The sequence below is a fragment of the Haliaeetus albicilla genome, chromosome 13 (assembly GCF_947461875.1).
Source record: "Haliaeetus albicilla chromosome 13, bHalAlb1.1, whole genome shotgun sequence".
NCBI classification, from domain to species: Eukaryota; Metazoa; Chordata; class Aves; order Accipitriformes; family Accipitridae; genus Haliaeetus; species Haliaeetus albicilla.
Genome location: NC_091495.1, coordinates 6,939,948 through 6,965,721, shown reverse-complemented (window position 1 = coordinate 6,965,721; position 25,774 = coordinate 6,939,948). Strand labels below are relative to the sequence as shown.

Here is a 25,774-nt window from a genome sequence, read left to right as displayed (position 1 = left end):
CTCTAAATTCTTTATCCTAAAATGCATTCTTAGGGTAAAAGAAACTGAGGTTCTGACTGATCCCAAAACTGAGGTTCTGACTGATCCCTACTGGATTTGCTATGTTTCACCCAAATGGAAGAAAATATTTACTTCATTTTATATACTAGCAAAACCAGAAGTGTCTCTGCTTCCTCGTAGGAGGCTGGCCCAAAACCAGGCAGCCCTTAGTTTGCCTGTGTGTTTAGAGGCCAAGCTAAATCCAAGATGCTCCCCAAGCATCTTGCTTGACAAGCTGATTTTGGGAATAATTACAGAAAACTGATTTGTCTCCTGACAGGCTCTCTCCCGTAGCAAATATTTGGTACGTTTAACAAATGTGAGACAACTCCTCTCTTCTTGTGCCAGCTTTGCTATACCATGCAACAGGCACGCGAGCTGGTGCCAGCAGAGCAGGTTTCTCCATGAAGCGCAACGTAGTCTCTTGGAGAGGTCCCAGCTGGAGAGTCGAAGCAAGACGTGTCTGGTAGCGCTGCGTCCGACCGAGGCATGGCCAAGGGACAGTGCTGTAGCCTGGTTTGCCTCTTGTTTGGAGAGCCACCAGGCAGTGCTGAGCTGCCCTTAGTGGCTCTCTGCCTGCCTTTCCCATAGCACAGCTGTCTGGTGAGCATGGAATGGACATGTAACATCAACTCTCCTCTCTTTCATGGTGCTGCCAAGTCAGATTTGTAAATACAGAAACTTGCTGTTACACTGCAGTGTCAGTAAATGCTGTGATGTGCAACTGGTGGACACGCTCAGTGCGTGAACACATATAGGAAGGGGAATAGCTGTGAGATGATATATTAGGAAAAAAAAAAAGGGTGTTCAAACTTTGAGAGGAGTCAGGAAGTCCTGGTCTGGCATAATTTAATAACAAACAACGAAATATTTTCCAGAAGAAAATTTTGATTTTACAGAGATGGTTATTTGAGCTACAGTGTGGAATCCTGGCTCATCTGGTATAAAATAGAGATTTACCCAGAGCTACGTGCCCAGGCAGCCCTGGGGCCCTGAGCACAACCTCCCCGCTGCTGGAGGTCTGGCTGCCGGGGCTCAGGGCCCGCTCGCAGCCATGGGGAGCAGTCCCAGGCAGTGCGGCGGGGAGGCCACCACCAGCACTGAGCCCTGGCCCTCGGGAGCTGGTTCAGCTGAGGCTGTTGTCCTTGGCCCCCGACTGAGCTATGGCTATGGGCCCCCAGATCCTCCCCTGCACCCTGACCCACTGGCTCACACTCCCGGCCCCTTTGGCTCCCTGGCCTTGAGGGAGCAGCCGGCCCTGGCTGTTTGCTGGCATGCAGCCAGTATGACTTCTAACACCTTCAGTGAATTGCTTGTGAGTCCTGTAAATGAGGAAGTATCTCCCAACTGATTATGACAAAGAGTTCCCAGTAGTTCATGTATTTGAGAAAAACCTTAGCTTAATTCACAGATAAGATGAAAATGCTAATTTCAGCCAGTAAATTATTCATTTATTTCTTGTAACAGCTGGTTCTGCATAGGAAAAGAAACACAGAAGAAATACACGTCCCAGAGAGGTAGTCTAGTCCAGCAACAGTGCCCTCCACTAAGAAATGTAGACCTAGAAACTTTATACAGAATAAATCAATTATTTAATTCAAGCTGGTGAATGTTTTAACATTTAAAAATACCAGCCTACTCACTGCAATTATACAGTGAACCATTAAAACATTCATAGAGCAGTAGTCTCACTTAAACAAACAGCTCTTCTACTCTTCCTGGTGTTTGCAGGTACCAGACTGTCAGCCCTTCCTCCCAGGCACCCATGGGTGAAACCCATGGGCTTCCTGCGGCGGAGGCTGTCCTTTGGAGGAGTTCCACTTGCACAGTGGTGGCTAACAGAGGAAGGAGCCCTGCTTTGTAAGATGTGGCCTAATGCAGTGTTTGCTACAGCAATGGCTGCTAAATATTTGATTATCTCAAATGAACACCACTGAGCAGCTGGGTCTGGCACTGTGCTATGGGCTCAGAAATGCAAATCGTTCACTATGAAAATACTGTTATCAGCTTCTCAGGAATGGCTATGTTAAATAAACCAGGTGCGAACATCACTCCCAGCCCTAGCGTTATCGTACCAGCCCAGAGCTCCTGCAGCTGCGAGAGAGGAAAGTGGACGGCCTGGAAGAAAAGGCTACGTGTATCTCTGGGAGAGTGACCAGGTTAATGGAAGAATTAAACTCCCCAAGGTTTGGCAATTGTAAGTAGTAACAGGATTTACCTTTTTCCAGAACATGACAGTTCTGTTCCTCTTTTTACTGTCTTCATTTTGCATTCATGAGAGTTGTACTGGCTGAACAGACCTGGACCAGAAGGAAGAAAGTGTTCAAGTTCTTTTACTTTAAATTACAGGCTTTCTCTTTGTCTGTCTGCCTTTCCTTAAAGGACAGATACAAGCTGTTTGGTTAGGAGCTGATCTTATACTCTAAAACCACCCATGGAGGCACTGTTACAGCATAGTGGACTCCCAGCTCTGCTAGCAACACAAAGGAAAACAAATTTGATTTGTGCTTATGTCTCTACATTGCTCTGGCTGATATAATCTAGACTAAAGAGTATATGTAAATATTTTTGTTTTCCCCTTATAGTTCTGTTGCTCACAGTCATTTTATAGAAATTGATTTTTATTTTTTTTGGAAGCCTGTTGGAAAATATCTTTGTCCCAGGAGCTACAGTGAATCTGCCAGTGTTGCTCATTTTGGTGACCACTCAACCTCATCTACCACCAAGCTGCTTTTTTGTGGCTGCTTATTGGTTTTCCTGAAGTTTAGGAGACCAGGGTGACCTTACTGTATGTTTGACAGACAGCAGATCTTCTCAGTAACTCTTTAGATGTTCCAGACACATTAAATTCAAGGATCACACTCCAGCCATTTGTGCATGCACAGTAAATTGGGTTTGGACCTACTGGGATTAGCAGATCTGGGACAGCAAAGTGTGTAATGGCGCCACAGGATTCATTGAGAGAAAATTCTCTCAAGTCATTTAAATCTGTCCTTTTTCATTACTACTTGTTTATTCAAATGTCATATGTCTGTGGAGAAAAATAAGCCAACTCAAGATTTTATGTTTCTACTTTTCAGTTAAGCAAGAGAGCACTTTGAATCCACTTCTGCAAGACCCCCACCATGGTCTCCTCTGGACTGAATAGAGTCAGTTTTCCTAAGAAGTAAAGAAAGCTCCAAAAACAGAGAGAGAGAAGGAAAAAAAAAAAAGGAGAAAGGTAATTTTCCAAGTAGAAGCCTGTATGCAATTTCCGAGTAGAAACCCGTATGCTATTTGGGTTGATGCCTGAAAATAACCGCAATTCCATTTTATTTTTCCTTCAAGAGGTCTCCTTTAAAGCATGGTCTAATCTTGCCTGGCACCCAAGAGCAAACAGTGCCGTTTGCTTCACGTCCCGTTGGACAACTCTGAAAGACGGCAGTACAGTTGCAATTTTGCAAACTACTTCAGTCCCTTCTGGGACCTCTTTACAGTGGGGTAGATAATAGTTGTCTCTGCTTTGAAGCTAACACCATTCACTGTGCTGCTGCCTTGCATTTCTGTAGTAATTTATGGTGACATTCACACTGACTTCTCTAAATTATTACACGAGGTGCAGAGTAACAGTTAATCGGATGTAGGGTCTGGCAATACCTTTTTAGCCGCGTCAGCAAACACTGCTGAAATTGGGTTTATTGACAGAGTGCTAGAGCGACTCCTGAGGAAACATACACATACTAAAGTCCATCTTCCCTAAATGTTCCCACGTTGACAGACAGCAAACATCCCATAGCATGGATGCAGTTATATCAGCTACAGGTGATCATAAAGGAAGAGTTCAGTCTAATAAAATAAGTGATACCAGTTTAATTGTCTTATGCTGATATGATTTGCATCTGCAGCAGTGTAACTATGTACACAATCACGCCTTTTACAGGCACATGAGCTGAGAGAAGTGGTACAGCAGTGTTATCAAGAAGTCTTTGCTAAACAAGATACGGCCGGGAATTTGAGCACTTCCTGAATTTAACCAACTCAACTCCTCTAATAAAGTGATTTTACAGAAGAGAGAACATGAAAATTGATGCAATTAGCAATCGCATTTTTGGCTATCTGCCCAGAAAAAACTGTGAATCAACAGGCAGATGAATGATTTCCATCCATGTAAATTCAGAGCACCTATGGATGCTCTTTTAAAACACCTCCAGAAGCAAGTAAGTGGTAACTGTGGGTCAGGGTCTGACCCCAACTAGCACATGTCCCCAAAGGGGACAGAGATGTCACACCCCCACCCCTGAGCTCTGATGTTCCAGACACATCCTCCTCTGCACTGTGCTATATACCAGCTTCTTCCCTCCAGCGTCCTTTCCTTCTGGCTTTATTCACAAATGAACTGTATCTACCTTTGGGCCCCCAATGGCATGGGAAATGACAGGCAGAGAAGGGATTTCTTTGCAAAACTGTTTGCTGACTGTCCTGCCTGTCTCTTGCGAAGAGCAAGTCTATGTGTGCAACACGTGGCACTAGTCATGTCACTCCTTCCATTCAGCAAGCAGAAGGATAACATACATTTCAAAAGCATATGTTAAACCTGTCCCTCTTCATCTAATTATCAGATGCACTCTTCTTTAATGGAGAGCGTGCAGCTGGTTCCCATCTGCTCAGCAACAGCTCACTTTTTTATGTTGTTGTTTGGCGTTTTTTTTCCTGCTTTGGGTTAAATTGAGAATGAGGTTTCATGAAATGGCTGCTGTCAGAGGGAGCCGCCCTGGTCTGCTCCCTGCCACACACCACACAGCATCCTTGTTGCCAGCTCTTAGGCTTGTTGGACCTCTCAGCAATCCAGCAATCCCCTTCACCTTATCAAGCAGGGAGAAAACTATTTGCTTCCTAGGTTGGTTCTCTAATGGCTTAAAGAGCAGGCCTGATTCACCAAAGGGTCAGGAAAGCACTGGCAGCAGCAGGAATGCACTGCTGGGAGCAGGGAAGGGAAGATGGGAGCAGGTTGTCCTTTCAGGAGGCAGCTTGCAGTTAGGGCCATGAATGAGCTAATGCCAAATAGCGGTGGTCGCACTCCACTGCTGCTCCCAGCTGCGTTCTCCTGCCCTTTGTCTTGTGCTGAATCTAGCAACAGAGTGGCTTCAGGGTGAGTTGATTCAGCTGGCTGATCTGGCTGAAAACTACTCATTTTTATGGCATGGTTAGTTTGCCGCTGTTACCAGCCAGATGAACAGATTCGCCCTGTGGCCATACAGCCACTAGATGCAATATAAGGAAAGCAGCGCAAACAGGAAGCACAGGCGGCAACTAGCTTGTAGATCAGCTCAGCTGTAATACCAAACTGCACCCTAAGAAGTAGCCACACCAATCCAGCCACCCTGCTGTTCCTGCAATAGTCACATCACTAGATAGTTTGCTTCCCTACCTGTGCTCTTCTGCTCTAATGAACATCTTTTCAGTGCGGGAAGTGTATTTTTATCTCCCTTATTCCGTGTGAGTAGAATTGCACTTCAGCAGGCAATTTCAACCTCTTCTGATTTGTGGACTGCTAGTGGAGAGGCAGATCCTGCACAGTGGGACTAAATCTATTGACTTCCATTCCTTTGTGGCTTTTGTGGACCTTGGAAGTTGTTCACAGTGGCAACAACAGTAGAGTGAAATCTACTGCGCAGCAGAACTGCTGAGAATCACAAGTCCCATCAGACTGGCGATAGTGTTTGACATAATTTTCTTCTCTCATTTTTTTTTTCTTTCTCATCAAGGATAATAAAATCAGAACAGACTATGGTGTGCGAGGCTGCTGAACAAAGATGGAAACTTTGAGCTAAAACCTCCTCACTCTGTTTTCCTAATGGACAGCACAGGACAAATTACTGAGACAAGACTTCCATTCTCTTTATCTGTGAGTAGGCTGTCCTCAAAGGAGATAAGCAGTAACATCCTTTCTTATAAAAGTAATGCAAGATCCTTTGTTGCAGGGCAGAGTCATAAATCTATGTTTGTGTATGGGCTGCACTAGTAACTGTGTCTTTTCTTGGCTTGCAGATGTTCCTCTTGGAGAGACTGTGGCCCCTCTCCCCATCACTGCAGAAGGCTGTGTTATGGTACGATGGGGTTTCAGTGGCCATACTGGCTCGCAGTGAAATGCAGCCTCCTTCCTTTTATCCCAACTTCTCTCTCTCTTTTTAAACTGGCTTTATTCCCAGATCTCCTTCACAGCCCAGCCCCATAAACAATTGAGTCACTACAATTGTCAGGGTGAAGGGCTGCAAGGAGAGGAGTGTGAATGAGAGAGGTGGCAAAGGGAGTGGCAGGCAGCACCTGCTTTAAGCTGCCAAACCCTCATTTTTCATCAAGCCAGAGCTCAAGACTGGCACATTTAGTACATCCATAATCTGACCCAGCCTCTTTGGCTTAAAATGTCTACAGTTTATTTACATACCTTCTGGTCCATATCTTGCTGATTGATGCTTGAGATGAATTGCTGCTGAAAAGGTCATATGTTTTTTCTCTTAAATATAGGGAGACGTGAATCCTCTTCCTTTCACATGCTTTGCTGCAAGATAATGAAATCCTTGAATGAGGAGGGGAACAACATATTAACATATAATTTAAAGTAGTCATGGAGTCATCCACTGGGGACCTCATCATGTATCTCATGTAAAACAGGGTCCGGGATGGCTGGCATATGAAGGAATTTCATCAAGGAAGAACAGGGCACGAGTTCTCAAAGGAAGAGCTTATCCAAGGTGGTTACATCTTACCAGCCAGATTTCTGAACTGTATTCCCAGGAGAGAAGTATCTGAATGCCTGATTCAGTAGTGATGCGCTCCTACACACCAGTCCTAAAATAGCAGAGGTTAACAACACTCAAAATGTCAGCACTAGGCCCCTGAGATAAAACGCTATCATGATGAAAGGAGCAATTCTCTTGCTTCCTTCCGTCTGCAGAATCTGTATAAGCTGGCCTCCACTTAAGGAGCCTTCCCAGTGCAATTATGTGAGTTAAGAGCTGGGTCTTTTGCTGACATAGTTATGCTGATAAAAGCCCTCGTTTAGATGTAGCTATGCAGACAAAGGCAGGAAGAGTGCATCTTTAACCTCACTGAGATACAGCAAAAAACCCCTATCTCTAGTATAGACAAGCCCTTAGGCTCAAAAATATGTGAATGTAATATCTCCTTTTGTGTGTTGCTTTTATTACAGGCCTCCGCAGAGTGCCCGTCATTGTAATTGTTGAGCAGCCTTTATATAACAGCAAAACAACAATATTTTTCCAGCTAGAGAACAGGCTCTGATATTCACAACAGCAACTGACATTTCTTTCCAAATCAAAACCTGGGGAAGGAAATTCCTTGCCAGATGGAGTCCCAAACATCACTAGCTGTGTGCCCAGCACCTCCCAGTAACCTGTTAGCCATGACAGACAGCAGGTTCTTGCTAAACCTCTGTATTCAAAAAGAGGGCAGTAGCAATCTTTGCTGGTTGAATGTTAATGCTATGGTGCAAAATGCCACATTCAGGTCAGTGGGTATTTCTTCTGACGCCCTCACTACATTTTGCGTGCAAAATGTAATTGTCTCACTGTTGATTACTTTAACAGAATAATCCAGTCCCCAGGCTTTAGTGGCCATGTCAGGAAGGGGCTGGTCCTGATTAGGACTCCCAAATTCCACAAAAATAAGTAAGAGAATATCCAATACAACTGGTTTGATGAAAATAATACTAATTTAGAGGCAAGTAATTTAATGCACTACAAAATATCTCATAATTTTTATCTTTTTAACAGTCACCTAGGAGTCAGGAGAAAAATCCTTCAGGAGGACTAGAAAGCCCTGAAGATCCAAAGAAGAAAATGTCTCTAACCACATGTGAAAGAAACAAGATGTCAGCTTTGGCATCACATTCATTGCAAAAGGATCCAAGTTTTCAATTAATTTTCTTTTTTTAAAGAGCTTGTTTTTCCTCGACTTGTAAAATATATTAGAGGGAAAACATCTGTTTTGAAAGAAAAGTCCTTTTTTTCCCCCAGTGACACATTGCAAGATCTTGCCTTCTAATGCCTTGCAGGAGTTAGTTTGATGATTCCGACACCCTAAAGCTCCAAGACTCTACAAAGAGGTAGTGAAAGGATTAAATAAATTACTTGGTCACTGTGGAAAATCATAGCCAGGGAGTCAGAACACCAGGAGCCTGAGGTTTCTATGGCTATTGTATGAGACAGACAGCTTCATCTTGTCACCCCTGTAGGATTGCAGTACTGTTTTCTTTTCTTCTTTGAACAAATGGGCTCATGGCCACCGATTTACCCGTCTCACTTCTAGAAGTGTGGAAGCCACTTAGTTGTCGCAAAGCCTCAGACAAAGGTAGACAAAAGCTTTGCAAAAAGTCTCAGCCATCCTTATTTAGTATGGAGGCTGCCTGATAGCTAAAGAACTGAGCTCTTAGTTATCAAGGGGTATAGTACAATCCTAAATAATCTGCAGACTATTAGAGGACAAATAAAGGCTCTGGCTGGGAAGTTATTGAGTGAATGTTCAAGGATTTCCAGTATCCTGTTTCCTAGGTGCTATTAAAAACCCACAACCTTAAATTGCACAGCAACTCAGCTCCCCCTGTGATACCTTTATGTATGCATGGCTGGACACAAAAAAATTTGCCAGCTCTTACCTGACAGCATATTGCTACACGCTGTAGCATGTAAATTCATCTCTGTCTGTTGACACAAATCACCCTTCTTCAGCATCACTTTATTTAAACAGCCATACGGTGTTTGTTTGCCTGTGTATTTGTACATAGAAGAGACTAGCTCCCCCAGTCAGCTGCTCATCCTGCTAATGCTGCTCATGCCCGCAGCAGTGAACAGCCCGAGCGCCCTGGCAAATTGGGGGAACCCGAGGGGTTTCCAGAGAGCCGGCAGGGAAGGGTGGGCCTGCACCCGCAGCACCGTCGCCTGGGCATCGATGGTGCTCACTCCCAAGCTTCCCGTGTGACTGGAGGCCGCTTGTTTTCATTTCTGGGTGCCTCTCATTTCCTCATGGATGAAACATCCCTGCTTGGGAGCTGGGTGCAGCCAGTGCTCAGAGACACGGCCGAGCCCGTCCTGCGGTGTGCGCGTTTCCACCCCAGTGGCTTTGTCTGATGCCAAGTCATTCCTCACATTGCCTAACTGCCCTGTCACCTTTGGTAACAGTCGTGTTTGGCAGCCGACCATTTCCTCGCAGACTGGTGACCTCACGCTGCTTCAAACCTGTGTCAGAGAAGTTTACCCGTCACTTAGGAACAGGCTGTTCTTCACCCACGCTACAAAGGCCCTATCTGCACTACAAGACAAACAAAATCAACCTGCCTACAACACCGTGGCCACTTTGCACTGCTTAGTCTTGTCAAGGACGCAGAAACGACCTGGAGCTCGCGCTGATCTGCTCGGCTCTGCGAGGCAGGAGGGTGCTGTTCCTCAGCCCGGCTGCTCCCCATGACAGACCCCGCTGAGTCAGGGCTCAGCCCAGCGGGACTTCAAGCAACCACTGCAGCAAACTAGGCACTTGTGAGATTTTTTTCTGAAACTTTTCTTTGTCCTTTTTATGTAGCTGTTGCTTCCTGGACTCATATTGTTTGAGCTCTCTCGTTTAGTTGCAGAGAATTGAATTGCATGGACCACTGGTAATGTCAGCGCACCAAACGGCAGGCCTGGTGACTAAAGGGAAAGGACGGGAAGGAGGAGAGCAGAATGAGAACGGCCAGGCTCCCCTTCTTGCCCTGCCACTCACTGGCTTTTGCATAACTGCGGGCAGGCTGCTCAACCGTCCCATGTTTTAGTAAAACAGAGACAGCACTGGAAAATGTATCAAGATCCTCGACGGAAGGAATTCCACAGAGTGAAATGCGGGGATTATTCCTAAATGTTTATTGTTCAGATTTCAGAGAAGAATTTGCTTTACTGCACCATCCATAGTTTCAGGGCTGTCCTTAACAGAGACCCAGCCGAGACCCCATCTCCAGTACTGTGACGGTGTGTAGTGCTAGCACAATTCCACAGTCATTCACTTCTCTCTGTTCACTCTAGATTAATAAATCACATTTTCTTAAACAGTCCTGCTTTTATGGGAAATTTTGGCCTGGTTAGTGTGTTTTCAAATATATGTAGCCACATCCAGTTAAGGACAAAAATAGGTTTCATATATTGAATAATATATTGCTGGACTTGCCCCATGCAAGAGCTCGGTTTATAAATATGTGAACAACACCCAGCAAAACCACCCAAAGGAAAGGTTTGCTGCTCTGTTGTCACTATGTAGGGATCACTGATAGCACATAGTCAAGTGCTAGGTAAAAGTCAGGCTACATTGCAAAGCCAGATAAAATTACCTTTCTGTTAACAAACTGTGTAAAATTACCCAGTTTGTCTAACCTTGAATTCCTCCTGGTTTCTGGGGACTTTACGTCCCAAATTCCTTGAACTATATAATAAGATGATTGCTGTAATATTTTATTTTGGTTGTGTGCACATGAAATAGGACGGACTGGTAATACACCAGAGACTGTGTAGAGCAGCAGCTGTTACACTTTCAAAGAGCATTACTGATCTTTTTATAGTTGGCTGCAGTTGACATCACATCTAAATAGAGTCTCGCTCTAAAATATGTTCCACCTAGCCTATGCAACCTTAAAACCATGCATTGCTGGGAAGAGAGAGGGTCACAGGAAGCAATGCAATGCCAGCACGGAAGTAAAAGCCTGGGGATGTTTTTTCTTCTTTTTCCTGCATCCATTAGAAATGCTCTTGAAAGCCTTCTTCAGGAAAAGCAGCTGCCTCTGGAGAAGAATGACAGGGTGAAACCTCTCATCTCGGGACCCAGCATTCAAAGCTGGCCCAGGTCAGCAGCGACTGACGGCTGTAGTGATAGCTCTCTTAGTGCCTCGCAGATGACTGTCCAGACCAAAAGAGGCTAAGTGCTTTTATGCTGTTACCACTGGTGCCACCGTGATGCTGCTGCAACCTGGGTAAAAGCAGCTGCGCAGTAAAAATCATTGGTGAGGAGCACCACACACCCAAGCCCCTTTATGGACCGGACCAGCAGCTTTCAGTGTTTTCAGGACAGTGCTTTGCACCATACTCACTATTAAGAAAATAACAAAGCTGAGTTTGGGGAAGCTTATCCAGGACTCCAGGGTATTGAGAATAACAGTCGCCGAGGGTGACATCTGCTGCGGCACAGACCTCCTGAATGAAACCTCTGCATTGCTTTAAATCCTCACAGCATGGTACTCCACTGCCCTGAAGACCTTCTGCAGTAGCACGAGGGAGAACGGTTTCGGAACAAGTCCCATAAACCTGAAGACGGGGACTCACCACACTGATTTGGAGCAACTACTGCCTGTACTCTGCCATCTCTGTAGCTAACACAAAGGGATTAGGTACTAAGGAAAGAGTTTGGGCTAGGATGGCCCTCCACACTGCAATGCTCCATGAACTCACCTGGGCTACTGTAGCACATAAAAAGCCACATACTTCCCCTGCCTGCTAGAGAGATATGGGATGAGATATATGATGTGCTTCTTCCCTATGCCTGCCTGGCATTTCTGCCCAGCTAGCAACGATGCCAGCCCATGGAGCTGAAATCACACATACTAATCAAGTATTTTTCCTCAAAGTATCCAAATTGTTGCCCTGGTTCCTTCCAGGCTCCCTTTTGTCATTTCATCATCACATCTGTCGGCTGACAACAGACGTGATAATACAAGAATAGGAGCAGCTGCTGTGACTGCTATATGTAAGTGGTTCTCTTCCATGTGGAATATTCGGAAGACATTTTTGGTTCAATTTCTTTGAAGGGTGCTGCTCAGGGGACTGCCCATGTAATGCAAGACATGCAAACTAGGGTACAATAAAATAGGGGAGGCTGAAACGCTGCCAAATAAAGGTTTAGCGCAGAGGTTTTACCAGTGCTGATTGTATGAGGTCTAGCCCCCAAAACTTCTAAATCCACCTGTGCTTGTGCGTGTCTGAATATCTATACTACTATATTGCTGGACATAGTCCATGTGAATGGCCTGGGTTTCCTGATGTACCTTTCACAGCTTTACATGCGCTGCACCTCCCCTCTGAGTCTGTGACTGAAGATCATTTGGTTTTCAACTATGGTTTCTTCTGAGATCCTAAAAGACCTCATGGGGAAATGTCAATGTCTTACTCTTTCCCTGATCTGCTCTGTTTCATCTTGCAGGGAGCCACCACCGTCCTGGCAAGAAGTCCATTTAAAAGGCCAAGCCAGGGATGTATAGCCTATCTTCACCAGGAAAGGCTGCAAAATGTGAGGAGACGGTGCATCACCATGGTCTGAGAGCCTTCCCCAGACATTGGTTAGATGGCGTGCCAAAAATGTCATGGCTAAGAGTTACTGGTACAGCCCCTTTCACAATCTGCCACTGTTTACTGTCTCAAGGGTGTGATGGCACAATTTGACCTTAAAACTGCATGGACACAAGCCTCCTCTATGCTGGAAAATGCATCATCCTCATAGCCAAGTGCATCGGCATGTACCCAGCACAGCAGCCAGGAATGATCAGCACTGCCTTCCCCCTTCCAAAATGTCAAACGAATTTCTGCTTAAACCTGTGACACTGGCAACCACAGAAGTCCTCTCCAGCCTCACCCCGAGGTTGTTGCTGCCCTCTTTATGCTGTGCTCCCACCTGGCACTACATGAGGGGACCAGCGGAGAGTGTCACACCATCTCCTCACCAAGGCACACGTAGCCCATGTACTTCATGCAGGGCAACTGACAGCAGTGCCCTACAGCATCCCCACAACGTTACCAGTGCTGCCCTCTGCTCTTCTGTGCTGTAATAAAAACACAGTTCTAACAGCAAAATCTCTGTTTTAACAAGCACTGCTTATTTTCTTCAGGAAGGAGGTGGGAAATAACACTTTGCTATATAGCAGCAGCCATACTAGGAGTATTTTGCTAATGTAGTCCACCAAGAAATAGGTCTAATGGGGGCATTTCCTCACCAAAAAAGTGCCAGCCAAAGCAGGTACATCCCTTGCTTATTTCTGCTGTGCCTACTAGAGGCACTGCTAGCAAACGTATTTTCCACTTAGCTTTCCCCTTCCTATTCATGCCATGCTCAATGGTCAATTCCCAAATGGCCCAAACTTCACCCAGAAAAAAAAAATTGCAATTATCTAAACTATGGCTATTCTGCAAGTGCTCTGAAGAGCACTTCATGACTCCTTTTTCTCATGATTTCTGCATGTGTACATGGAGAAAACCAGGAACCCTGACCCACAGATATAGAGAGGATTTCACAGGAGTGGCTCTCCTTTTGTTGTGAAGAAAAAGTGAATAACTCTTTCCTGCTGTGTGATGTGGTCCACAGTTTCTGCATCTGCTGAAAACACTGGCAAGAGTTTGAGAACTGACCCTGGGAAATGTGGACAGAGAAAAGAGGTCAGGCAGACCTGCAGTGACCGGGTCTTCTGCAGCTCTTTGTGCGTATGAATTTTACATGGTCCTAAGTAAAATTCCCATCTGAAACCAGCTTTTCCACTTTGGTTAGCCAAAGGAATCTGGTGACGCTGCATTGCTGCAAGATCAGATTAAGGCCTGGAGAGCAGGAAGCAGGCACAGATCCTGCTCTGGAACAGGGATCTTCTAGCAACAAGCCTGTGTGCCTTCACCAGCATGCCATGCACCTTCCCTTCAGCAACAGTGCCACAGGCAAGTTACACTGGCATTTGATGTATATGTTTGGACAGCCCAGACTTGGCTATATGCTGTTAATGGCAACTTGCTGCTGTGGAAAGCTGAAATGCAAAGACCTGTTTGAGATGAAGGAGGTCAGTGCTCACATACATTCTGGACACTTTGTTAGGGTGAGGAAAGAGTGCAATATACAGGGGTTTGCTTGTGTGGGCACCTGTGTGGCTTCTCACATCTCACAGCTAGAAATTATCCTTGTCCCTCAAGCAGGAGCCTGCTCCATGCAGCCAGTGGAAAGATCACCATTTGCCTAAAGAGATGCAAAATCAAGCTCTGTGGACAAGGAGGATCAGACTTCTCAGTGTCAGCAGGTTCCCTGTTTCTCCTGGACTGCTCTATACATGCCAGGACTCCTGCTGCCTTATCTGATAAGAAATACAAAACACGGAGGAAGGACAGTTCAACCAAGAGAGATTAATCAAAGGAAACTCCTTATCTTCTCACTTCTGCCCTTTGAAGACCCCAACTTTTTCTATCCCAGCAAGATTTGAAAGAAATACAGCCTCTCTGAAATGCTAGAAAACCATGGATGCTGCTATGCTGGCACTGACCAAGACACACGATGTAAAACACCCAGGTGATGCTGTGATTGACGTGATATTGTGCCCAGTTTTGCAGTTTCCAGCCACCATCATAAAGACTGTCTACAGTCGTGCTTCAGGCATGGACAGTGAGCCTGAGAGTAGTAACAAGAGGATAGCAGCGGTGGAACTGCAAATAGAATCTTACACTTCAACACTGCTGCACCCTTTTTTGATCACTCAGCCTTGCAGCAAACTCTCTCCATCCCTTTATACCTTTTCTTACCTCAAAGACCTTAAGACAGCCTCCCAGATGTGACGATATGACAGCAAAAGAGGAAAAACGTGGTCGCCTAAAGATATGGGGGGATGGTTAAAATGGCAGTAGAGAGCTGCTGCGATCACTGCCGCCTGGAGTCACTCTCGATCTGGGATTGCAGTTGTCTCATTTGGAGTAATAAATGTATTTGCTCTTTGGCATGTGTCCAGCAGCACGGAGAAACTTCCAGGGGGTGGGGAAGAAAAGCTGTCAAGGAGAAAAGTCTTAAATCCCCCAAGTAATATGTGTAAGACAAGCTTGGTCAAATGCAAAAGAGAGGGGAAAGAATCAAGAGGACTAACAGATAGTGGAGAAAGAGATAAAAGTACCAATAAAAGGAAAGAGAGGAAGACCTGTAGACAACAAAGGAGAGGATTAGACTAAGGAGGTGACAAGGGTGCACCCTTGACAAATGGGGTCAAAGTCAAATAGAAAAAAAACCCTGCCAGAAATAAAAGCAGAGAAGCTGAGCTTCAATAATAGGAGAAGAAAAACAGCTGTCATATAAAATAGGGACAAGAGAACAAGAGGCATTTTGAAGGTCCGGGGCAAGAGCTGCCTGAGCAGGGCAGCCCGGGGGGCACCGGTCCTAGGTGGAGGGCAGGGACGTGCCCTAGAGAGGGTTGTTTGTGGAGAGGAGTGAGGCAACATGCAGGACGGTATCGGATGGCTTATCTGGGATGGTTGAGGAAGGAGGATGGGATAGTGGGGGAGGAAGATGGAGATACTTTTCTATGCAAATGCGTGGAGCTTCTGTGTGAGTCAGACACTAGAAAACTGTGCCGTGGGCTTACGAAAATCAGGATAACATGCAAAAATAATGCCTACTGGGTTCATTGCATGGTGTTTTCTTTCTTCTTTTCTTCAGTTTGATTTTAAATAGCAAAGAAATATGAGTCAATTCATGCATGGAAGATAATTACTTCATCAAATGGCATAGTAACCACTGCACTCCCCAGCTACAATCACCCGAAACTGCTGATTTAATGATCAACTGCAAATCCCCAACTCAGGTGGAACTTCCCACCTTCCATTTACATGTTAAAGCTGAAAATCTTCCACACTGTACAGAGGCCTGAATATCTTTGAAATTAAACACCCCAGAAAAAAATGCTAGAGCAAAATGGTTTTGTGGCAAATACCGTGATACACAAGACACCAACAGTCCCTTGTCTCCAAAACTAACCAGCAAAGAAGATGGGAAACAGAATGAATGGTAAGACTGAAGGCAGAGCACTGGCCTTGGCATGTGTTTAAGCAGCAGCAGGGAAGCGCAGGGGAGCCAGCTGAAGAAATCTCCAGTCAATACCACTCAGAGAGGGAAGACTTGTGGGGTTTAATAGCACCAGAGCAGCCAGGGGCAGAGAAAGCTGGTGGATCTGTGTTCATATGGGAACGGGCATCTGACCTTACCGGGAAACTTCTGGTTCTATGTATTGCCTTCTGGTTTGAACCACTGGAGCAAAAATTGCTTCACATCTGGATCCTTTTCTCAATAACCTTCAACAAAAGAAAGAAGAAAAAAGTTAAATTCTCATAAAAACGTATTAATTTCAGCAGCTTGCACGCTCGGACAGATACCGAACACTGCAGGACAGAAACAGAGAATCTTATGACTGTCATTTTGCTATGTCGGGGTAGAAGGAAGACCTCACTGCATGCAGGGGGTGATGATAAGGGTTTAGGAGTTTGCCAAGAAAAGGTACAAAACAATGCCTTAGCACTGCTTGCTAAGGCCAAGGAGCCTGAAAAAGGAAGAGAGAGGACTGTTTGGAGTTTTTCTTTCTGTTATTCAGTGCTATTAAAAGAGGATGTGGCCTCTCTGCTATGTATCACCCTGCCTTCCCCTGCCAGCCCTGCTATGGGTGCCTATTCTGGCTGCACCCTGGAAGGCTGCCTCTCCTAAGTAAGTGCTGTACGAAAAGGAAGTAAACAGGGTCCTGTCTTTTTCCTTACCTCTTCCATTCTTACCTTATTCTTTGGTTTTGGGTTTTTTTTTGTTCATCTGCAGAGATAGAGTTTTTTCCTTTGCTTGTACAGTGAATTAATTAAACATTACCGGGAGTTCAGATGACCCAGTAATTTTATATATACAACTATCTGCATCAACAGTTGTTATAAAATGCTTCATTAAGGGAAGTATCTCTAAGAATGGGGTATGACCTTGTTCAGGGCATGCAAGTAAGCAAAGCAACATGATGAGCTCTATTAAATAGATGCTTTAGGTTCTCTCATGGTACCACATGCTATAAAATCAGAGAGGGCACAGAGAAATTGCAACAAGGAATTGTTTAAGCCTAAGGCTTGCTGCCACAGCAATCTTTGTGGGACTGCCCACTCACTGCAGAAGCAACAGCGCGAGTCAGGTACACACATCCTGCCATTCTCAGCGCATCTCAAAACTCAAAGGCGGGCTGAGGTTTAACAGTGTCTAAATTCAACCGCAAATATCACCTGCCCTTTCAACCAGCCTCTCCTGTCTCCAGTAGCTTCCTCCCTATTGCCCTTTCCTTTCCCTCTTCCCACCCTCACCATTTGCTCTTATCTCCCTCCCACTCCCAAATCCTTGATCTTCCTCTCCCTCTGAAGGTAGGGAGCCAGCTGCCAGCCATCAGACATACTCTGCTCTTGCCCCTTTGCTACGTCTGGGTCCCCTCTGAACCTGGACGTCTCACCCCAAATCTGTTCCTGTTGGGATTTAGCAAATGCAGCCCCTTGATCTTTTCATATGCATTTGCTAGATTCTTACGCCTCCCTCACGGCCGCTTTCTTCAAGGCTTTCTGGGTGTCTGAAGCTCTTATCAAGTCCTCGGAACAGAATACACGAATGGCACCACCAGGTCTTGAAGTCATGTCTCACACCTCTCAGGAAATGGCTTACCCCACTAAGTCACATCCCCCTCCTAAGCACACGGCTGAAGTCACAAGACACTATTAGTTCCTTGTTGCCAAAACTAACGAGAGACAGCAGTTTAATTTTCAAAGGAAAATAGATCATGCATATATAGATGTAATCAGATCCTAGCCAAACGAGACAGTCATCTTTCAGAGAGAAAACAACCACTTGTCACATCGCATTTATTTTAACCCCGTGGAAGACCTGTGCATACAGCTATTGGACAAGACTGGCCCTTTACTTTGTGATCTGAAATCACTGGTAGCCCTGCAGCTGGGCTGGGCTGCACAAGCAGTGTCCTGCATTGGGGACTGATGTCACCAGGCTCTGACATCATTCTGGTTCTCCAACGCGATGGGCTCCATCACATATTTCTTAGCCGTAGGTACAAAAGCCCTGAAAGGGCTTCAGCCCGGCCCCTTGGTCACTATTCGGGATGCTGCGGCCGCACCGCCATGGGTCCCACTGTCAGCCACACGACAGGGACAGCACCGTTCTCCCTTTCATTCCCCAGCACCCAGGCGCCTGCTGCCAACTGGGACAGCCTGGGGACAGCCTGGAGCGTGGCCGAGTCACGCTTCCGACCTTGTAGTAAGACACTGGATCCACCTCACTGTCTCACAGCTGGAGGTGAGCCTGAGGGTCAGAGACAAACCCAGCCATTTCAGCTTTACAGACGGTGAAGCCGAGGCACAGGAGTCAGCATTTTGCTTGGGACCACGCAAGACCAGAGACAGAGCTGTGAATGCAATAGCGGCATCCTCAGCCTGCGGCGCTTTTCGGACAAGTCACTGTACTGATCACGCCCGCCACACGCGTCCAGGGGAACAGCACGGCCCTAAGTGTGAGCGTGCCATCGTCCATCCTTCCGAGAGGCAGAAGGAGCCCTCTACATCAAATACGCTTCCTGGGCTGACGAGGAAGGCAAACCCCCTTTTCTCTGTAGGGTGCTGGTCCCTGTCTTCAGACGGACTGGGATCTGTTCCAGGACTCCCCTAGGAGCAGCGGATGATGTGCGGGGTGAGGCAGTGAGGACGTCCTCAGCACCCTGCCAGGGCCCTGGCGAGGAGGAGCTCTCAGGGACACAGCTCAACAGCCAAGGTGGACAGGCAGCTCAGGTCTCAAGAATACGCTTCAAGATCTGCAAACTATGCCAAAGTGAGGACTATACGCAGCCCACCTTCTCAAGCTCTTCCTTGTTATAGCCATGAGGGCTAAACACATAAATACTATGAAATGACAACTTTAAATTAAAAACATGACATCACTGTGAGACCTCAGAACTCTACCTAAAAGCCTGGGTGTGCCTCAATATATAGATCTTGGGGTATGTACATTGGGAAGACCTGATAAACCTCTAAAAGCATTCGGAGGCTGTAAAGAGCTTTGTCACAGCGAGTAGAAGCAATCAGAGGGAAATTAGGTATTCATCTAAAGATTTCCTCTTAGGCAGAATGAAAAAAAACTCAAAACCTAAGCCTAGTGTGCATTAATGATTTTTGCTATCAGGGCCCTGCTAGAGAAGCTGGAAATTATACAGCATTTTCATGCCAGCAGAAGCTCTGGAGCAAATGTAGTTATGTATGCAACCATAAAAATGTGTCTGGTCTACAATTAATTCTATTTGTGAGATAGTTCTGCAGGCATGGCTTCTTCAATATAGCTTAAACTTAAGCTAAGTCTTAACAGCAAAAATATGGTTTTGTTTTGGCTTAAACTTCCTCTAAGTTAATGAAATCGGGTTTGTGTGACCTTGGTTCTTTCTTTGGTCAGTCTCTTTTGAACCTGTTGGCCAGTTTCAGTGAAAGCAGATGTGGAAATTGAGATCTCCAAGATACCAAGTCTGTGCAAGTTTAGTCAGGGAGACAAGCAATCACTAAATTTGCACTACTAAAAGCTTCAGTCTTGGGTTTAGACACCACAGAATTCATGTTAAAGACAGCCACCAAAAAGAAAAAAATAATAAGCTTTGCTGGAATGAAAAAATACCGTGCAAGAGCTGTCTCCTTGCAGTCTTAGAAGGAACAAAGTGATGTGACAAGCCAGAAGAGTTTGAACACAGCTGTCCTGGTTTCAGCTGGGATAGAGTTAATTTTCTTTCTAGTAGCTGGTATAGTGTTCTGTTTTGGGTTCAGTATGAGAAGAATGTTGATAACACACTGATGTTTTCAGTTGTTGCTAAGAAGTGTTTAGACCAAGTCAAGGATTTTTCAGCTTCTCATGCCCAGCCAGCAAGAAGGCTGGAGGGGCACAAGAGGTTGGCACAGGACACAGCCAGGACAGCTGACCCAAACTGGACAAAGGGGTATTCCATACCATGTGATGTCACGCCCAGTATATAAACTGGGGGGAGTTGGCCTGAGGGGGGATTGCTGCTTGGGAATTAGCTGGGCATTTGTCAGCAGGTGGTGAGCAATTGCATTGTTCATCACTTGTTTTGTATATTCCAATCCTTTTATTAGTATTGCCATTTTATTATTATCATTATTAGTGTCTTCCTTTCTGTTCTATTAAACCATTGTTATCTCAACCCACAAGTTTTACCTTTTCCCTCCCGATTCTCTCCCCCATCCCACTGGGTGGGGGGGAGTGAGTGAGTGGCTGCGTGGTACTTAGTTGCTGGCTGGGGTTAAATCATGACAACAGCAAAGGCTGTTCTAGTGGTTACAAACCACTGCATGGCAAAACCCATCGTGTCTCATCCCCTCCAGGACTAAGCAGCAGAAGTGCTCACGTGCATTAGTTATCTAAAGGGGTGCGTTTGTTTTGGCAGCGAAGACACGACTGAATGCCACACTGCCGCCTACTCTTGCCATGTGTTCTGGGATGCTTCCCAAGCCCCAGCTCCTCAAGTCACGTAAGGCAGGATCTTAATCTGCACTTTCAAGAGATGACTTTGTGGCCCTCAACAGCCTGAGGGAACATCCCCAGCTTGATATGCAAAAGGCTGAAAAGCCAGCAGGCCAGCAAACCTTGCACAGGGCCCATCTCCCCCTTCTTCTCTGAAATCTCAGTGTTTTGGTGCCTGTCTTATCCTTGCTGGACCCTTGGAGCTGGCAGCAGTGACACAATAGCGTGTTCTCCACCTGAAGCTTAAAACCATGTTTTCATCGCAGGTACAGGCGCATTTCATATTGTGAGAGTCCCCTGGACACAGGTACCTCAGTGCAGAGGTACTCCCAGCATGGACAAAAGCATAAGGAGTTTCTCTCTTGACAAATATAGTGAAGATCAATGTAATCAGCCTCTGAAGCAGGCTGTAATCTCTGTTATCTACACAAGGCGGTCTGCTCTTCCCTTAGAGACAGCTATCTCAATTTTAGTCATCTTAATTTCAAAAAGCAAGCCACTTCTAGACATATGACATAGCTTCTGTGTCTTGAGGGAAGAAGTAAAATCCCCCTTTGCGCCTAGACAGGACAGGAATAAAAGCAAGTATGCAGAACAGGGAGGGACAAAAGTCTGTCTTCCTAAATGCTGCCAGCCCTTACCTAGGTATAACTCCATGCAGATGCTGGCACCTGCAAGGCATTGGAAACCTCCTTGTCAGACTACAAGGGGCACAGCAGGATGCAAAACTTCTTGTTGGGGAAATGAAGCTCCACTGAATCCAGACACGGTGCTTTTTTCTTGCTGCAGGAGGCACACTGCAGTACCTCACAGGCATTGCTTTTAGCACATCGGTGGGATGACGCTCTGTGGGAGCTGCAGAGAGGTGTGCCAGCGTTGGGAGGGGAGAGAACTGGCAGAAGAAAGCAAAGAGCTGTCTTTCATGCCGTCCTGCTTGCCTGGGAGGAGGCAAAAGCCTCCTACTCTGATCTCCACCTGACCACGCACTCCTTCACAATTACAGCACTGTCCCCCTTGCCTTTCTTCAACCTTAGACCCCTTTCAAACCAAGCCAATACAGAAGGGTGGCCACCAGGATCCCACAGAGGAAATTAGCGTGTAATGCTTTAAGCAACAGCAAATACGACTCCTGGGCTCTGGTCTTGCCCCGGAATTGCTCTGCTTTTGCATCCAGCACATAGCACTGGTACGCAGAAGAGGACTCATCACCAAGATATATCAACGTGCTGGTATTCACCAGCCAGCCCAGAAAAGGAAACTGAGGCAGAGAGAGTGGAAGTAAACAGAGGTCAGCACCGAAGGTGTGTAGCCAGGCAGCGCGCCAGGCCTGCCTGCAGCCACTCATGGGTAAACGCCAGGAACGTCTGCTAGAAAATGCAATTCTCTGCAGACGGGTAATTCAGTGACTGAGCGTGAACCCCATACCCCGCGTGTATAATTCTGGGCTGCATTAAGGGCACGGACCATTTTGCCCACATGATTCAGTCACAGCAGCATGGGTGTCCCTAGCCCATTTTACAGAGCTGCAGAATACAGGCTTCCTATTCTGTGTTGCAGAATGAGCCTGTCAACCTGGGTGTACAAGGCTCCTATACAATATCTGTTGCAACAAAGTTTAGTATGTAGAAGTTATTTTTCTTCCACTGTAACAAAGTAGACTTTTTTTTTTTTTTTTTCCTGTGGTTTATAAATGTTATATGTGTGTCTCTTAATGAAAGCTTTCAGGCCTGGGAAACATCTCCATTCATTTCCCCATCAGGGGAAGCATGTTAGCTGCTGTTACAAGATAGTTACGGAACACCTCTGGTACCGTTAAAGTACAAGGTAACTGAGAAGGCTTTTGGCCTGAAGGATGTCACAGCAGTCAGAGATCAAAGAGTCAGCCCATTTCCAGATTTATGAGTTGGGAATAGGTCTATTAGCTCCCAGTACTCGCTCTTGCCTGAGTATGTATTCAGTGTGCATTGATAAAGTAGTCATCTTAATGGGAAGTCTGACTCTGAAAACCACCACGCTCCCGGGCAGTCTGTCTCAGGTTTGTCCTCCTCTAGCTCAGCATCAGATCCAGGCGGTGGCAGTCCTAGCAGCACCCCCAGACGGGATCCCCTCATTTCCCTCCTGCTCCACCTTGCAGCGCCCTCTCGCTTGTACGGCCGTCCCAGGGGCTGCCAGTGACCCACGGGCAGGGAATCCCAGATCTGGAGAAAAAAACTTCTGCTGTTACTGTACAGTTAACTTGGATTAGTTCCCTGATCACGCTGTGTGGACTCACAGATTAGCAACCCACTCAGCTAAAGGGAAAGCAGCAAGATGGGGATGAACAGCGGGGGCCTGCGGTGCCAGCAGCTACTTGAGCCTGGGCTGCTGCTGCTGAAAGAAAAACACGTGTACACGTGTGAAGAAACACATTTCCCTGAAAAAGCTGCTCTGTCTGGCGTACTTAATCCACCTTCGCCAAATCCTAGAAACTAAAGTCAATATCCCTATAAGGGCATAATTCAAAGCAGGATTAAATCCTTCAGAAACCTAAAGGATGTCACATCTCTATTCTGCATTACACAAGAAAGAAACCTCTGCTTGTATTTTTCAGCAAATGTTATTTGATGTAAAATAAAATACTCATCATGTAAATGTAATATGGAGTAACTCCCTTTTGGTGCCACCTGTGGCATCTTCTAAATCTGCACAGAATCTGCAGAGTAATTCAACCCTCCCTGAGTCTTTTATTAAAAACCTAAAATAATGCTGCCCATGCTTTCTGGATCACCACTCAGCTGTGCCCTTTGTCACCACCGTGCCCTCTCGTTACAGAGCTAATTGAGAACGCTGTACAAGTCTCATGTTTCTGACCGCCGTCTGCAGACTACAGGCCGTGATTTCAGGAACAAACGACCTAGAAACTTCATTAACGAGAGCACCCGGATTGCTACACGCGTAAAAGCACAGAGGTACAAACACTTTAGGAACAAAACTTTGAAAAATGGCTTTTAACGATCAAAGCACCATTCTTTCGTAGGAGATGGTCCTGTAAAGCAGAACGGGGGCAAACCCATTTTGAAGTGCCTTGGCGATGGTCAGGCATAGAGCCTCGTTGGAGCGTGCGGGCAACGTTTCGGCGCGAGACTCTCTCCAGCTGGGAACCAGTTACTGCAGAAGCGCCTGGGTTGCGCGAGTGCGAGCGGGAGTGCGCAGGCATTAACGAGTGGGTGTGCGCCGGCATTAACGAGTGGGTGGAAAAGGCGATGACACCAGCGTCTGTCTCTGCCCGGTCTGAGCTGCCGGGGCTCCCCAGGTGGATCTAACTCGCATCCTGAAAAGAAGAGAGATGTTTTTGCAGCAGCGGCAGCAGGCGCAGCAGGAGGCCGCAGGCCGGGCGCACAGCTGGCAGCGGAGCGCTGCAAACACAGCGGCCGCGGCCGCGGGAAGGGATTAACTTTTGTTTACCTTGAGTCTCACACTAGGCGAGATCCCTCCCTCGCCAAAGCGGAGAGATGCTGGAAAACACCCTCCTCCACGCCAGGAGTGGGAGGGAGGGAGCCAACTCCGTAACCGTATCGGCCCAGATGTTGTATCGGAAATAACCCAGCTGTGGGACCGGGACCGGGACCGGGCCCTACCCGCGGCGCCAGCCTCCCGGCGCCGACTTGTTTTGCCCACCCGAGGCGGACGCCGCCCGTGTTCCCCGCAGGGAGCCGAGGGCCGCCGGCCGTCGTCGCCCACCCCCTCGGGCACGCGTGGGGCTGCGGTGCCCCGGCCGCCGCCGAGACCTCGGGGCCGGGCGAGGCGGGGGACGCCCCGAGCCGGCACCCCACCGGCAGAGCCCGGGGCGCGGGGCTCGGCGGGGGGGCCCGGACCTCGGCGCCCCCCCCCCCGCCCTTCCCCGCGGGGCCGTGCCGCCCCCCCGCCGAACCCCCGCCCCCCCGCCGAGCCCCCTCCCCGGCTATAAAGGGCGGCGGGACGGCCCGGGCCCCCTCCTCGCCCGCCGAACCATGGCCGCGCTGCGCTTCGGGGAGCCCCCGGCGGAGCCGCCCGCCTTCCCCGCAGGCAGGTGGGCGGGGGGCGGCGGGCCCGGCCCGGCCTCGCCCGCCCTCAGGGCGCTTCCCCCGGCGGGCCGGGCCGGGGGGGCGGCGGCGGCGGAGCCGTCGGAGGGGGCGCCGGCGGCCTCGCAGCGTCGGAAGCGGACCAGCTTCACGGCGGCGCAGCTGGAGACGCTGGAGCTGGTCTTCCAGGACACCATGTACCCCGACATCTACCTGCGGGAGAAGCTGGCCGACGCCACGCAGATCCCCGAGTCCCGCATCCAGGTGAGGGGCGCCGGCCGCTCCGCTCCGCTCCGCCCCGCCCCGGGGCCGCCCTCACCGCCGCCCTCTGTCTCTCTCCTCAGGTCTGGTTCCAGAACCGGCGCGCCAAGTCCCGCCGCCAGCGGGGGCCGCCCCGGCCCGGCCCCGCCGCCCCCCCGGCCGCCGAGCCGCCGCCGCCGCCGCCGCCGGGCTTCCCGCCGCCCCGCTTCGGCGCCCTGCGCGCCCCGGAGCGGCCCCGCCGCGTCCTCCCCGGCCTGGCCCAGATCGTCCGGATCAAGGAGGAGGGCTCGGTCCCCTACGAGTGGCCGCCGGCCGCCGCCGCCGCCTTCCCCCCCGGTCCCGGCTTCGAGGGCTTCCCGCCCAGCCAGCCCGGCGGGGCCGAGGCCGCCGCCGCCTCCTTGGCGGGGCCGCCGGCGGCCGTGGGGAGCGCGGCCGGTCCCTACCCGCCGGGCCGCGCCTTCTGCGGGCAGTACTCGCCGGTGTCGGACGCCGAGGACACCAGCGGCTACTCGGAGTCGGGCTCGGAGTGGGAGGAGAACGCCCTCGGCGCCTTCCGAGCCCTCTGAGCGCCGACCCCGGGGACGGGGACGGGGACGGGACCCCCCGGCCTGGGTGCGAAGTCCTGCCCCGCCAAACGCCGTCCCGGGGTACGCGGCTCCGGCGGGTACCGTGCTACCTCACCCCTGCTCTGCGACTGTTGCACTTTATCCGGTAGTAACTGATTCTACCTATTTATTTGAGGAAGATAGGGGTCAGCTCCGTCAGCTGAGGGCATCTTTTTACACGGTATTTAAAGATTTCCGTGAGCCTGTTTTGTATTCCTATTTAACCTTCTCTAGCCAAAAAGCTAACCAAATCCACTGTGTTTTGGGGGTGGGGGCTGGCCTTAGAAAAGTAGAAGAGTGGGGATGGCCTGTCAGGATTTTTTGACCGAGGGGGGGGGAAATAAAAATAAAAGTTTACGTTTTTGCTCTACTTGTGTGTGTACCTGGGGCACAGACAAGGTTTCTTACCTCGGCCGACGGTGTGGGGCGGAGAGCAGAGGTGGCAGATATCCCAGCTGCAGGTTCTCTTCCCAGGTCCTGGAGAGCCACGGCTGC

General features: G+C 48.2%; 1 protein-coding gene and 1 long non-coding RNA gene across 3 annotated transcripts; one reads left to right on the top strand and one right to left on the bottom strand.

The window, feature by feature from the left end:
* Positions 1-1,421: 1,421 nt before the first annotated feature.
* Positions 1,422-16,473, bottom strand: LOC138688539 (uncharacterized). 2 transcript variants are annotated; one of them, XR_011327400.1, is made up of 3 exons: positions 16,041-16,473; positions 6,464-6,577; positions 1,422-2,339 (listed from the first exon to the last, which is right to left on the bottom strand). It is a non-coding gene; the product is annotated as an uncharacterized lncRNA (long non-coding RNA). The 2 variants fall into 2 exon arrangements; XR_011327399.1 differs by lacking the exon at positions 16,041-16,473 and adding an exon at positions 6,786-7,027.
* Positions 16,474-24,284: 7,811 nt separating this feature from the next.
* Positions 24,285-25,385, top strand: MIXL1 (Mix paired-like homeobox). The gene is made up of 2 exons (XM_069800032.1): positions 24,285-24,677; positions 24,758-25,385. Exons 1-2 carry the CDS (start codon positions 24,363-24,365, stop codon positions 25,238-25,240), a joined length of 798 nt encoding a protein of 265 aa, XP_069656133.1. The 5' UTR covers positions 24,285-24,362; the 3' UTR covers positions 25,241-25,385.
* Positions 25,386-25,774: the final 389 nt, after the last annotated feature.

Excerpts from the sequence above, each read along its gene's own strand:
- MIXL1 (XM_069800032.1), top strand. The coding sequence starts at position 24,363 with ATGGCCGCGCTGCGCTTCGGGGAGCCCCCGGCGGAGCCGCCCGCCTTC. Across the intron at positions 24,678-24,757 it reads TCCCCGAGTCCCGCATCCAG|GTCTGGTTCCAGAACCGGCG; the intron begins GTGAGGGGCGCC and ends CTCTCTCCTCAG.